The sequence below is a fragment of the Natrix helvetica genome, assembly GCF_964273705.1.
Source record: "Natrix helvetica genome assembly, chromosome: 1".
In the NCBI taxonomy this organism is placed as follows: Eukaryota; Metazoa; Chordata; class Lepidosauria; order Squamata; family Natricidae; genus Natrix; species Natrix helvetica.
The window spans coordinates 11460380-11475665 of NC_138548.1; the positions used below are offsets into that span (position 1 = coordinate 11460380).

Here is a 15286-nt window from a genome sequence, read left to right on the forward strand (position 1 = left end):
GCAGCCATCCATCCCCGTGGCCATGCGATCAAAATTCGGACGCTTGACAACTGGTTCGTATTTATGACGGTTGCGGTGTACCAGTGATCCCCTTTTGCGACCTTCCAACAAGCCAAGTCCATGGGGGAAGCCAGATTCCCTTCACAACCGGCTGACTTAATTTCACAGCTGCAGGGATTCGCTTAACAAACATGGCAAGAAAAAGTCGTAAACCGGGACAAAACCCACTTAACCAATGTCTCACTTAGCAACATAAATTCTGTGCTCAGCGGTGGCCCTAAGTTGAGGACTTACGTAGTAAGAGGTTCCAATAAAGAAGAAAGAAGAGGAAAATAATGATGCAAAGATATATGAGAAATGGTTTGGTGTAGTGGTTAAGGTGCCCGCCTAGAAACCAGGAGCAGTGAGTTCTAGTCCCGCCTTAGGCGTGACAGTTGGCTGGGTGACCTTGTGCCAGTCATTCTCTCTCAGGCCAACTCACCTCACAGGGTTGTTGTTGTAGTGGGGGAAAATAGAAGAGGAAGGAATATGTTTGCTATCTTGAGTCAAAAAGAGGGCCGTGAAAATATCTACAGACCCTTCGCATCCTGGACATAAATTGTTTCAACTCCTACTCCTACTCAAAATGACGCTATAGGGCTCTGCACATCAGAACAAACTAGGCACAAGAAGAGTTTTTTTCCTGAATGCCATCACTCTGCTAAACAAATAATTCCCTCACCACTGTCAAATTATTCACTAAGGCTGCATTACTATACTACTCATCTACTCATCATTCCTATCACCCATCTCCTCCCACTTATGACTGCAGGACTGTAACTTTGTTGCTTGTATCCTTATGATTTATATTGAGTTTGATTGTTTCCTGATTGCTTATTTGTACCCTATGACTATCATTAAGTGTTGCACCTTATGATTCTTGACATATGTATCTTGTCTTTTTATGCACAGTGAGAGCATATGCACCAAAGACAAATTCCTTGCGTGTCCAATCACACTTGGCCAATAAAGAATTCTATTCTATTCTATTCTATTCTATTCTATTCTATTCTATTCTATTCTATTCTATTCTGTAGTGTTCCTCAACCTCAGGAACTTTTAAGATGCAGGGACCTCAACTCCCAGAACTTCCGGCCTGCCACAAAACAGGCCGTTTTTGTTGCAAGAGATTGCCTAATTTTGCCTCGATGCCCCTTGAATGCAGTCACTCCCCCCAACTGCCCTTCCTCCTGCCCCATTTCTCAAGGTTGTGGGTTGCAAGAGAAGGATTTTTGGCTTGCAAAAGCAGGAACCAATGGACGATGAAGAGGAAGGAGAATCAAAGCCACGGACCTCTTTAGACCAGGGGTATTCACCCTTGTAACTTTAAAACCTGTGGACTTCAATTCCCAGAATTCCCCAGCCAGCTGTGCTGGCTGGGGAATTCTGGGAGTTGAAGTCCACAGGCTTTAAACTCGCCAAGGTTAGACAATTTATTAACCCAATCACATTTGGATGGCTTTATATACAATAGCCGAATCATAAGCGGCGATTTTATAAACACATGCCGCCACCCTCCGAAACCAATCCCACGATAGATCAGCACATGGTGCGAAACTAGACATTTCCTTCTAGTACTTTCTGCCCCAGATTTGCATACCCCCCCCCCTGTGAGAAATGCAGCACTGGCTGCTTTCTTCAATACTGGTTTTTTTTTAAAGAAAAAGAGCAGGCAAACGTCTTAACCGAGATAATGGCTTAAACAACAACATCTAGCGTGCCAGACAACCCATGATATTTTACCAAACCGACAGAAGCAGATTACTGGGGGGATTTTTGGGGAGGGATGGGGGAAAACAGAGGGGCTGGATGGTGCGGTGGAACAAAGAAGGGAGATGAAGCCAGCCGGAAGCAGAACATAAAAAAGATGGTCTGTTGCTGGTTATTCCTGTCATGTTTTAATTAGGATCAGCTCTGGTTCTGTGTGCGAGAACATCTGACCTTTAGAAAGGAAGAGACTAGGGAGAAGGGGGGGGGAGGAAGAGGGAGGGAAGCAGGAGGTAAGCGCTTGGAATAATCTGCGAGTTGCTTTTAATAAACTCAAAGCAAAGAAAATCTCTCTTTTTTAAAAAAAAAAATTAAAAGCAGCCCCAGGAGGTTTATTTTTTGATTCTCTTGCAAGAAAGAGAGTGAGAATACGCGCGCGAGAGAGAGACGGAGATAACAAGACAGGATTGGAAAGGACCGAAGCTGCATCCGAGGTGGCGAGACCCAAAAATAACGGCATCATCACACCCAGGCTGACGTGGGCACAACCCACTAAGCTGGCGTCACAGCAGAACGGGTGAAATTCGAGGGAGTGGGGGGGGGGGGAGAGAAGGAAGAGAGAGAAGAGAAAGCAAAGGGCCAATTTGGGTCACGGGGGAAGAGAAATCAGGAACGGGTAGCCGGAGCCTTGAAAATGGGAGTTTCGGCCAAATTGAGAGCCAAGACAGACACCCCCCCATTGAAAATAGATGCTGTATGGATTTTGTCTGCAACCGACTCTGGAACTGCAATTTCCTTTGTGCTGATTTCAAAATATTCTAAGTATTATTTAAAAAACAAACAAACAAGCAAACAAATGACTCTTTTGAGACGATTTGCAATATATCTGAGAAACTGGCATTGTGCTTTGACAAAAAAAAAGCCCAAACAGATGGCAATAAGAACTACATTACAACATTACAATCAAGATCAAGTGAGGTACTAATACCACTCTATAAAGACCTAGTAAGGCCACACCTGAGTACTGCATCCAATTTTGGTCACCAAACTATAAAAAAGAAGTGGAGACTAGAAAAGGTGCAGAGAAGAGCAACCAGGATGATTAGGGGACTGGAGACTAAAACATATGAAGAACGGTTGCGGGAACTGGGCATGGCTAGTCTAGTGAACAGAAGGACCAGGGTAGACATGATGGCAGTCTTCCAATATTTGAAGGGCTGCCACAGAGAGGAGGAGGGTCAAGCTATTTCCCAAGGCACCTGAAAGTCAGACAAGGAACAATGGATGGAAACTGATTAAGGAGAGATTCAACCTGGAAATAAGGAGAAATTTTCTGACAGGGAAAACAATCTACCGATGGAACAGAAGATGCCTTCGGAAGTTGTGGGAGTTTCCTCACTGGAGGCTTTCAAGAAGAGACTGGACTGGGGGAGGGAGCAATATTGAAAAGACTCAGGTCACAAAAATAAATATATCTGGAATATCATTCTAATTGTTGATATATTAGAAAGTGGCAAAAGAGATGATTGAACACATGGTTGATACAATGTATAATAAGATGCTGTTTCTGCTTATCTTTTATCTTTTGGGTTTTTTTTCTGTAAAAAGTTTTGAGAATTGGAGAGATTCCTACCTCTAGCATGATGGAGCTGCCAATTTTTTTTTTTTTTTTTTTTTTGTATATCCACCTACCCTTTTCCCCCAAAATTTTTAAAAACCAATAAAATTCTTTTAAAAGAAAAGAAGAGACTGGACTGCCGTTTGTCAGAAATGGTGTAGGGTCTCCTGCTTGGGCGGGGGGTTGGACTAGATGACCAATAAATTCCCTTCCAACTCTGTTAATCTGTTAAACAGCAATCTCTGGATGTTTGACAACCGCTCATTTCTAAACCAGGGTTTAACACTGATTACCAGATTACACAAAACTGGCTTAGGTACATAAACCCAAGGGCCGGTTTGGTGTATGGTTAAGGCGCCAGGATAGGAAGCAAGGGAGCGGTGAGTTCTAGTCCTACCGTAAGCATGAAATCCGCCTGGTTGAGTTTGGAACCAATCACCAGGAGACAGTGAGTTCTAATCCAGCTTTAGGCATGGAAACCATCTCGATGACTTTGGGTCAATCAGCAGGAGGTTGTGAGTTCTAGTCTTGCCTTAGGCATGAAAATCATCTGGGTGACTTTGGGCCAGTCCCTCTCTTTCAGCCCAGCCAATCCCACAGGGTTGTTTTTGTGAGGAAAACAGGAGGAGAAAGCTGTGTTGGATATGTTCACCACCTTGAGTTATTTGTAAAAATGAATAGGTATGGGTATATAAACTAGACATGGGTATGTCTAGTTTAATAAAAAGGACTAGGGGAGACATGATAGCAGTCTTCCAATATCTCAGGGGTTGCCACAAAGAAGAGGGAGTCAAACTATTCTCCAAAACATCTGAAGGCTGGACAAGAAGCAATGGATGAAAACTAATCAGGGAGAAAAGCAACCTAGAACTAAGGAGAAATTTCCTAACAGTGAGAACAATTAACCAGTGAAACAACTGGCCTCCAGAAGTTGTGATTGCTCCAACACTGGAAGTTTTTAAGAAGATGTTGGATAGCCATTTGTCTGAAGTGGTGTAGGGTATCCTGTCTAGGCAGGGGGTTGGACTAGAAGATCTCCAAGGTCCCTTCCAACTCTGTTATTCTATATTCTAAAGGCGGGATATAAATAAACAAAGAACCCATATGAAGTCAAAATCAAAACCCCAATTACATATGCCAAGGATGTTCAACTTTGCCAAGGATGTTCCCAGATACTGTTGGTAAAAGACTCGACTTACGACCACGATGGGAGCCCAAAATTTGTGTGGAGACATTTGAGTGAGCTTTGCCTCATTTTATGACTTTTCTTGCCACCGTTGTTAAGTGGATCCCTGCAGTTGGTAAGTTAGCACCAGGGTTGTTCAGTAAATCTGCCTTCCCCATTCTCGTCCTCTCCAAAGAGACTGAACACACGCCAATTGTTGCTTGAAAACTAATAAAGGAGAATATTTGTAGCTCAGGGTTAAAATGAGGGGTCCTTGGTGCTCTCCGAGCTTGGCTGCTTTTTTGCAGACGTCTCATGACCAAACCTAGTTTGGATAATGAAAACGTTTGCAAGACTCTAGAAAACAGTGCAGAGAAGAGCAACAAAGAGGATTAGGGGACTGGAGACTAAAACATATGAGGAACGGTTGCAGGAACTGGGGATGTTTAGCTTAAGAGAAAGAAGGACTAGGGGAGACACGATAGCAGTCTTCCAATATCTCAGGGGTTGCCACAAAGAAGAGGGAGTCAAACTATTCTCCAAAGCACCTGAGGGTAGAACAAGAAGCAATGGGTGGAAACTAATCAAGGAGAGAAGAAACTTAGAACTGAGGAGAAACTTCCTGGCAGTTAGAACAATTAATCAGTGGAACAGAATTTGCCTCCAGAAGTTGTGAATGCCCCAACACTGGAAGTCTTTAAGAAGATGTTGGATAGCCATTTGCCTGAAACGGTACAGGGTTTCCTGCCTAGGCAGGGGGTTGGACTAGAAGGCCTCCAAGGTCCCTTCCAACTCTACTATTGTATTGTATTGTAAACAACCAAGCTCAAAGAGCACCATGGACCTCTTATGTCTGAACACTTACGACATTTGAAGTTAGCCATTTCTTTTCATGCACAATGCACGCACCCACTAAACCCTGGATGGCCCCATGAGGAGCGTCCATTTACCCTGGTCAAGAAACAAGAGACTGTTTTGATTTTAGATGCATTGGTTTCGCCCTGCATCCGCTGTATTTTGTAAAGATGACAAGCTGATTCCAGGAGTCATAATTGAAAAAAAAAAAACCAACAACAGAAAAACCGAGGAATAACATAGGACCTTTTGGCCTGACCTTCTGCTTTAATCGGTGATCGTTAATTGTCAAGCTTTAGTCACAATTTCTGTACAGACCGAATGAAGAGAAGGAAGGATGAGGAGAGATCCAGAGCTGAAGGAGGCCACTTTCTGAAGCAACAGTGGTGGGATTTTCTGTAAGGGAGAAAGAGAAGGAAGATCAGGACATTTTACAGCCAGGATTTGCGTGGCTCAGGTGTTGCAAGTTGACCCCGGCTATTTGCTTTCTGGGTTTGGAACAGAAATTAGACAAAAAAAACCAACAACTTTACTGCCGCTCAAGTCCTGAACCCCCCCCCCCCTCACCCAATGACAGGCTGAAGCTGTATAATTCCACTTCCCCATAGCGACAGGCCCGGTGGTAAAACACCTGCTCTACATACAGAAGGTCCCGTGCTTAACCTCCATTAGGACTGACTGGGGGAAAACCTGTCTAAACCTTTGCAGAGCTTCTGCCAATCAAACCAAGTCCGGCACAGGCAAGATTTGCCAATCAGCACCGTTCTTGTTTGGGCAGCAAGAGTGAATTAATTCCTACCCCAAGATGACAATGCCATTCTTTTAGAAATGCTGCTAGAAGTAAATGCCCTTCAGTGGTGGTGGTTCAATTCTCATAGCTGCAATCTTTCCAAGGATTAAAGAGGAGCAGACGGAAAGATCGTTATCTAATTAATATAAGGGAATATTTGTAGCTTGGGGTTGAATTGTGGGGTTCCTTGCTGCTCTCCGAGCTTGGTGGTTTCCTTGGAGAAGTTTCACTATCCAACTAGGTAACATCGGCAGTTAATTAGTGAATTTCGCTGTATGCGTATACTGTGTACATACGTACAATGACCATAAAGTAACTAGCAACCAATTTCGTTGTATTTAAGTACAATGACAATAAAGATTATACTTATAAATGTATCTGAACAGTGATGGTAATGGCTAGAATGCAACACTGCAGGCTAATTCTACCTACTGCCAGGTGGTCGATTCTGGTGGGCTCAAGGCTGACTCAGCCTTCCATCCTTCGGAGGTCAGTAAATGAGGACTCAAGACTGTTGTGGACAAGATGCTGACACTGTAAACCGCTTAGAGAGGGCTGTAAAGCACTGTGAAGCAGTATACATGTCTTAGGTGCTATGAGAAGGAAGGACTCCCTGGAGAAGAGCCTGATGCTGGGAAAGATGAAGGGCAAAAGAAGAAGGGGACGACAGAGAATGAGGGGGATGGATGGAGTCACCGAAGCAGTTGGCGTGAGCTTAAATGAACTCCAGAGGATGGCAGAGGACAGGAAGGCTTGGAGGAACGTTGTCCATGGGGTCGCGATGGGTCGGACATAACTTCACAACTAACAACAACATGGTCGCTGAGTGAATCCAGCTTACGCCTCCGTCCATTGGCTTTTGTGGCCACAAGCTGGCTTGGATGGTCACAAATGGCAAACACACGGAGTAGGATTTATATTCTAATACAAAAAAACTCTTCAAGTGAATATAAAGATAAAACCAGACACTTTTCTTTTGGGCTTTGTGGAACTTTGAGCTTATATGGACTCCAGAAGATGGTAAAGGACAGGAAGGCCTGGAGGAACGCTGTCCATGGGGTCGTGATGGGTCGGACACGACTTCACAATTAACAACAACTGCAAGCTATTTCTGCTAACTGCTGGCTGCTGCAATTTGGCAGTTCAAATCTCACCAAACTCAAGGTGGACTCAGCCTTCCGTCCTTCTGAGGTGGGTAAAATGAGGAGCCAGATTGTTGGGGCCAATGTGCTGACTGTAGAACCCGCTTAGAGAGGGCTGTAAAGCACTGTGAAGCGGTATATAAGTCTAAGTGCTGTTGCTATTGAGGACAGGAAGGCCCAGAGGAACGTTGCCCATGGGGTCGCGATGGGTCAGACATGACTTCGCAACTAACAACAAGAAGTACTTCTATTTGCATGCAGTTTGGCCACTCATTTTTTACAAGAACTTTTCTATACTAAGTGATGGTTTGGGGCTTCTTTCTCCACATTGGACATTTAATGGCATGGATTCAAATATAGGTGGTCCTCAACTTATGACCACAACTGAGCCCACATCAGCGATCATGAGGGTCGTAAAGCGGGTCACCAAGTCGCCCTGTCCAATTTCAGACCCTTTTTTTTTTCTGGCAGCCGTTCTGCAAATGTGGCAGTCCCCAAACCAAAACGCCACGGTCATTAAGGGAACCCGTCGTTTGCTATGGGGTGCCTTTGTCTGGAAAATGGCAGCAAAGGTGGACTTCCGGCAAAAAACATTTTTAAAAATTGCACTCCTGGGACTGTGCTGCAAACGGCCGTAAATGCAGATCGGCTGTTGAGCACCCAAAATGTAGTTTGCATAACCATCCTCAGCCGGATGTCGTAACTTCAAATCTGGATTGCAAGTAGCTTTTTTTCCGAGGTCCATCATAACTTTCAACCCTCGCTTAGCAATTGGTCGTAAGTTGAGGACTAACCGCACTGAAACTCAAAGTGCATTCAGTTTAAGTTCTTATCAGGAAGATGGCATGCCTCAATGCATGTTTCTTATCCTGATGCGCCACCTAGTGGCAATGGGATGCCGAGCAACACTCCCAATGCTTTACCTCCCCAGAGACGCAGAGTGAACATTTATAATCTGAGCAGACTCAGGTTATCTAACATGGCTTGCCAAGAAACTGAATAACCCAGAGGAAATGTGATTATGCCCTTGCTAGCAAGCAACGTAGACCAGGGATCTCCAACCTTGGCAACTTTAAGCCTGGAGGACTTCAACTCCCAGAATTCCCCAGCCAGCTGGCTGGGGAATTCTGGGAGTTGAAGTCCACCAGGCTTAAAGTTGCCCAGGTTGGGGATCCCTGGTCTAAGACATCTCCTAAGTCTAAGCCCTACCATCTGATTAAGTTTCTACAGCCCCCAGCCTCAGCAACTCTGGCTGTGGAATTCTGGGAGATGAAGTCCACGCATCTTCAGGTTGGCGAAGATGAGAAACACACTCGTCTATCTTGAGGGCTTCTTTGCAATTTCCTTCGAATGCAGCATTCTCTCGGCCGGGCACCCTCCAAAAACACTGGGCCCGAGCTCCTGACATGCGCAGAAAACATACTGCTGAATCCTGGCAGTTGTGAACCTATCTACCTGGAAGATGCTAAGCCGGGGAAGGAGGAAAGCATGCTAAAAAAAGAGAGAAAATGTAACTGGTGTCGAGGGAAGGCTGTACTGGGTAGCCAGAGGTGGATTTTTCAGCATTCTCTTTTCAGACAGAAAGCACCCGGGCACTCATAATTGCTGCATTCACACCAGGGGTGATATTCACTTACTTTGCCTACTGGTTCGCAAATGTGTTGTGGCCTGCCAGATTCAGACAGTGAGGAGGTTGGGGAGGAACATGGGTCAGTCCTGGAGTCTGGGGAAGGCTCTGATGAGGGCTCTGTGTCGGAGGCAGAGAGGGGGCCAGAGCCGTATGCCAGTTATCAGCTGCCTTCAGAATCAGACATCAATACAATACAATACAATACAATACAATAGTAGAGTTGGAAGGGACCTTGGAGGTCTTCTAGTCCAACCCCCTGCCTAGGCAGGAAACCCTATACCGTTTCAGACAAATAGCTATCCAACATCTTCTTAAAGACTTCCAGTGTTGGGGCATTCACAACTTCTGGAGGCAAGCTGTTCCACTGATTAATTGTTCTCACTGTCAGGAAATTTCTCCTCAGTTCTAAGTTGCTTCTCTCCTTGATTAGTTTCCACCCATTGCTTCTTGTTCTACCCTCAGGTGCTTTGGAGAATAGTTTGACTCCCTCTTCTTTGTGGCAACCTCTGAGATATTGGAATAATGCTATCATGTCTCCCCTAGTCCTTCTTTCTCTTAAGCTAAACATACCCAGTTCCTGCAACCGTTCTTCATATGTTTTAGTCTCCAGTCCCCTAATCATCTTTGTTGCTCTTCTCTGCACTCTTTCTAGTCTCCACATCTTTTTTACATCGTGGCGACCAGAACTGAATGCAGTATTCCAAGTGTGGCCTTACCAAGGCATTATAAAGTGGTATTAACACTTCACGTGATCTTGATTCTATCCCTCTGTTGATGCAGCCTAGGGGGATCAGTGAGGCAGAGGAACAGCTGGAGCCTGTTACCAGTGTGTGAATGCACAGAGTTGCCAGACAAAGAGAACAGCTAAAGAACAGGGGTCGATTTGGGAGTAAGAGTAAGGTGGATGATGAATGGCTCTCCCAAAGGAAATAAAAGAGGAGCGAAAGGGGAGTGGAGTTTGCAGGAGACAATTAGTTCACTTAATTGGTTCGTGACTCTCCGAGACTCCTTGCCAAGTTGTGCAGATCTCGGCCTGGCAACTCTCCAAGCCAGAGAAGGTCTGTGACTATAAATCCTCCCCTGAAAGACTTTGCTGGATGTGAATGAGCTGAATTCACAGTAATAAAAGGAGTTTTTTGTCAGGACAAGGAATCTGCTTTATGCTCTCAGGAAGCCTGGGTCAGAACAAAACATGACCACCATGCGCTCAGCCTTCCGCGCATGCACTTTGATCGTGCATGCGGCTCGCACACATGCACATGTCTTGAATATGTACCTAAATAGGACGGCATAGAGCCGGGGCAGGTTAGTGGGATTTCCACTACCCGGTTCAAGCAAAGCGGTCGGAATCGGCTGAATACTACCTCCGATTCACACGATAGGCTTTGCCCAAATGCATGACTCAGATGATGGCTTAGCATGAGGACCTAGATACGATCAGGCTGGGTTTCCCCCACTCAAAGTTAAAGTCTTCCTTGGGTGGACCCCGAACCTTGGTGATTTCATGAACAAGCCTGTGCAATTGTATTGGCTCGGTTACAGCAATACAGTGTTGCCTTCATTTTAAATTTCCCAGACTAGCTGACTGTCTCCTCTCCAGGTATCAAGCCAGGTATCTGACCTTACCAGGCCCTGCTGCCCGCAGAAAGCCCCCCAATATCCCCAATCCACAAATTCATCCACACTTTTAACAAGCTGTGTGAACCCAGCCGGCAATTCCTTTTTCAACCGGACAGTGAGAAATCTTCAATCTTTGGACTCTGGGTGTCCACCAGGGGTGCTCATTGACGGAAGCTGTTTTGTTCCAGGGTTGAGCCGAAGAAAAGGCTCGCGGATGGATCATAGAGCGGAGAGGAAATTGGAAGAGAAGAGGGACAAAAAAAGACTAAGTGCTGAGTGATCACACTTGGCAGGTTACGATCAAACCACAGGACGCCTCTGAGGCGGCTGCCACATCTCACCTGAGCATGGACTTTCTTAATGCTTGAGTCTACCTAGGTGGCATGGGGTCCTTATGTATGGCTGCTTCTTTCCTCCCTTCTATTTCTCCTTCCTTCCTTCTCGTTTTTATCTTCTTTCCTCCCTCCATTCCTCCCTTCTTTCTTTCTCCTTCCTTCTCCCTCTTTCTCTTTCCTTACCATCTTTTTCTCCTTTTCCTTCCTCCCTTCGTCTGCCTTTTTTCCTTTTTCCTCCCTCTTTCTCTTCCCTTGCACTAACCATGATGGTAAGATATGTAGAGGTCCGTGACGGCGAACCGGTGGCACACAGAGCCCTCTCTGACGGCACGCGGGCTGTTGCCCCAGTTCAGCTCTGCTGAGCATGTGCGCGCACCTCCCGCCAGCCAAATGGTCTTAGAGTCTCTGCCGTGCATGCATGGGGACAGGGTGTGTGCGGGGTGGGCACATATGCACGGGGGCTGCACGCACATTGCATTTTGGGGGTTGGGGCACACGCATTTGCGCATGTGTGCTTTGAGCACATGGTCCGGAAAAGGTTAGCCCTCACTGGTATAGGTATTCATGGATTTGCAATCAGTTGCCTAGTGACTGTTGAAAGTTTCGTTGGACCTACTTGGGGTTACTTACAACCCCAATCCAAAGTTCTGTAGGTTTCCCTATCGCCATAGCCATGTCTCTTCACTTTGGGCAACCAGGCTGCGTTTACCGCCATTTTCAGCATCCCACCGTTATGCGACTACATTTTATGACGGTTTTCGTGGAAATCCGGCATTGCCTTCCAGTTTCTGGCAAAAGCGTGCTCACGCAATACTATTGGTTTGCTTAATGACCGTGGATTTGCTGATGCTGAAAACCAGAAGTGACCCTCAAACCCCTAGTTCAGATTGGTTGTAACTTGTAAGTCTTGGGAGTCTTGTACGAAGCTTTAAATGTCCTGAACTGCGTCCGAAAATGGCTATTTAAGCCAAGAAACATTAATTAGTTATATAGAGAACAATCCTGGTTGTGTATAGATGTATCTAATTTAATTTAAAACCCCTATTAAAAGGAAAAGAGTTGCAGTCCTTTACAAGGACAACCATCCAACTTATAACAGAATAACAGAGTTGGAAGGGACCTTGGAGGTCTTCTAGTCCAACCCCCTCCTTAGGCAGGAAACCCTAAACCACTTCAGACAAATGGTTATCCAATCTCTTCTTAAAACAGTCATTAAGTAACCCAGTCATGAGGACTACCTGCATATGACTCTAAAAATATTTTGGAGCCCAGCTTACAGCTCCACACTCAAGAGCAGTATCTTGACAGGTAGTCCTCACCTTACAATCATTTTGATCGGTGACTGTTCAAAGTTACAACAGCACTGGGGGAAAAAAGTCATATTTTCACACTTATGACCGTTTTACAGCATCCCCACGGTCGTATGATCAAAACTCAGACTCCTGGCAACTGACATGTATTTATGATGGTTGCAGCGTCCTGGGATCCTGCGGTCACATTTTGTGACCTTCTGACAAGTAAAGTCAATGAGGAAACCGGATTCACTTAACAACCGTGTTCCTAACTTAATAATTTCAGCGATTCACTTAATGACTGTGTCAAGAAAAATAGTTAAATATGGCAAAATTCACTTAACTGCCTTGCTTTGCAATGGAAATTATGGCCTCCACTGTGGTTTTAAGTTGAGGACTATCTGTATTGCCTGACCAGGAAAAAAAAACCTGGTGCCCCTCGATTTTAAATCCTCAAATGCCAGCTGGAGACCGAATAGAAAGATCTAAGCAGGTGTAGAAGCAGAAACGAGAATTACTTACCTGCTCACTCCAAAGCTTTCACAATTGCTTCGTTGGCTTCCACATTGATCTGTGCCTCTGCTTTTGCTACCTCGTCGGGGGCCGATGCGAGTTCCGACAAGGCTTTGTCCAAGTTTGACTTGGCCGTCTGTGTACAGAAAAAAAGCCATCAGGGTTTAAGGCAAAAGAAGCAACATCAGGAGATGTGGGTCCATGTGGGGAGAGAGAAATGGATGTGGACTGAAAGGCACACACTTGCTGTATAGAGTGCTGTGAAAATATTTACAGACCCCTCACACCCTGGACATAGTTTCAACTCCTACCCTCAAAATGACGCTATAGAGCACTTCACACCACGACAACTAGACACAAGAACATTTTTGCCCCCCGGCCATCACTCTGCTAAATAAATAATTCCCTCACCACTGTCAAACTATTCACTAAGGCATTATTATTATTAGCCTTTTCATCATTCCTATTACCCATCTCCTCCCACTTATGACTGCATGACTATAACTTTGTTGCTTGTATCCTTATGATTTATATTGAGATTGATTGTTTCCTGATTGCTTATTTGTACCCTATGACTATCATTAAGTGTTGTACCTTATGATTCTTGACGAATGTATCTTGTCTTTTTATGTACACTGAGAGCTTATGCACCAAAGACAAATTCCTTGTGTGTCTACTCATACTTGGCTAGTAAAGAATTTTATTCTATTCTATTCTATTCTATTCTACTTTATACTGTAGTGTTCCTCAACCTCAGGAACTTTTAAGATGCAGGGACCTCAAGTCCCAGAACTGCTAACCAGGGTCAAGCCTGGAAGCCATCTTTTACATTGGGCCTTCTGGCCTTTCTCAGAGAGTCAAGGACACCTTGCCCTGCACCTGGAGTGGCGTGACTGGGAGGCATCTCCAGTTGGGACAGGGCCTGACTGGACCATGTGATGGACATGTGGGTGCTGGGCAGGGACTTGAACTTTTACTTGAGTGGGGAAAACCTGGAAGCTTTCAGATTCGGGCTGCAAAGATTACTACTTCTTTAACCAAAGCATTTTTAAAAAACTTTAAATACTGACTGAAATGGTAATTGAGCTGCAGCAGAATTGATTTTTTTTTAAAAAAGAAAGCGAACTGCAGTGCTGCTGAGTCAGCATGCTGCAGAGAAATCCCTTCCTAATTTGGCAGCCGAGCGAGGATTGTCCGCAGAGGGAGGTGAAGGGAAGAAATGACAAGACAAGACAAATACTCACTGCAGCGTCGAGCTGATCCAATAAAGCCACTTCTTCGGCTAACAGCTGGACAGAGGAATCTGCATTCACCGTGAGAGAACCGCTGCTGACTACACAATTGCAAAGAAATGGTGTAATCAGTCAGTGACAAAGGCCCCAAGTGATTAGAATTCCCTCCTTATAGAGATCTGCTTATTTCATTCTTTTTCCAGATAGGCGGTGATGGATGTTCTCTGGGTGACGCCTGGCTAATGATATGCATGAGGTGGAAAACTACAATCGATGATGGTGGGAGGACCAGCCAGAGGTCAGAAAATGCAGACAGAAAATAACAAACCCAAGGCAAAATCACCAGCAAAATAGAGCCAACCACAAATCCTCTAATTATTTAGAACTAGCCGATAACCCGGTGTTGCAGGGGTATTGATTTATAGGGGGAAAACATCTGGACCAAACCTAATAACATCTGGACCAAACCTAATTTCTAATGTTGGATTTTCCCCCTTACAAGAGGGAGCCCCCTTGTGATTACTATGAAGCTGGTACCACGGCAACTCTACTGCATTGTACAGTAGAAGCCATTTTACGGCAGTACAGTAGAAGCCGTTTTAAAGCACAAGCGGTATTATTTGTCCTGACCTTGATGCTATTATCATGATTAATCTTTGGAAGTTAATAGCTAGTCAATATTTAGAATAGAATAGAATAGAATATAGAATAACAGAGTTGAAAGGGACCTTGAAGGTCTTCTAGTCCAACCCCCTGCTTAGGCAGGAAAACCTACACCACTTCAGACAAATGGTTATCTAGCATCTTCTTAAAAACTTCCAGTGTTGGAGCATTCACAACTTCTGGAGGCAAATGTTCCACTGATTAATTGTTCTAACTGTCAGCAAATTTCTCCTTAGTTCTAAGTTGCTTCTCTCCTTGATTAGTTTCCACCCATTGTTTCTTGTCCTGCCCTCAGGTGCTTTGGAGAATAGCTTGACTCCCTCTTCTTTGTGGCAACCCCTGAGATATTGGAAGACTGCTATCATGTCACCCCTAGTCCTTTTTTTCATCAAACCAGACATACCCAATTGCTGCAATTGCTCTTTATCTATTTTAGCCTCCAGTCCCCTAATCATCTGTTACTCTTCTCTTCACTCTAGTTTCTAGAGTCTCAACATCTTTCTTTTTTTTGCATCTTTTACATTTGGAAGAAAGAGAACTAATTTAGGGAGGTGAATGAGTCCTTTCTCTTTCGCTGTGAACAATTGTTTTGCAAAATATGAGAATGTTTTCATTCGAAGAATAGTTTGTGCTCAGAAACACTTCCGCATTTACTTTAGCTAACTGACATAAATTAGTGATGGTT

The 15286-nt window shown here is 44.7% G+C and overlaps 2 protein-coding genes across 4 annotated transcripts in view; one reads left to right on the forward strand and one right to left on the reverse strand.

Moving 5' to 3' along the window:
* The window catches only part of STK11 (serine/threonine kinase 11), a 608695-nt gene that overhangs the window by 425260 nt on the left and 168149 nt on the right, over positions 1-15286 (forward strand). The window lies entirely within an intron of this gene.
* ATP5F1D (ATP synthase F1 subunit delta) overlaps positions 1-15286 on the reverse strand; it is a 28477-nt gene that overhangs the window by 11665 nt on the left and 1526 nt on the right. The window contains exons 3-6 of one of the 3 annotated variants that reach the window (XM_081960450.1): positions 13951-14039; positions 12716-12842; positions 12221-12264; positions 5503-5780 (exon numbers count right to left, since the gene is read on the reverse strand). In XM_081960450.1, coding sequence (XP_081816576.1) covers positions 12720-12842; positions 13951-14039 — 212 coding nt within the window. In that variant the 3' untranslated portion in view covers positions 5503-5780; positions 12221-12264; positions 12716-12719. Of the gene's footprint in view, positions 1-5502; positions 5781-12220; positions 12265-12715; positions 12843-13950; positions 14040-15286 lie in introns of those variants that run through there. The other 2 variants (XM_081960449.1, XM_081960451.1) reach the window with 2 other exon arrangements.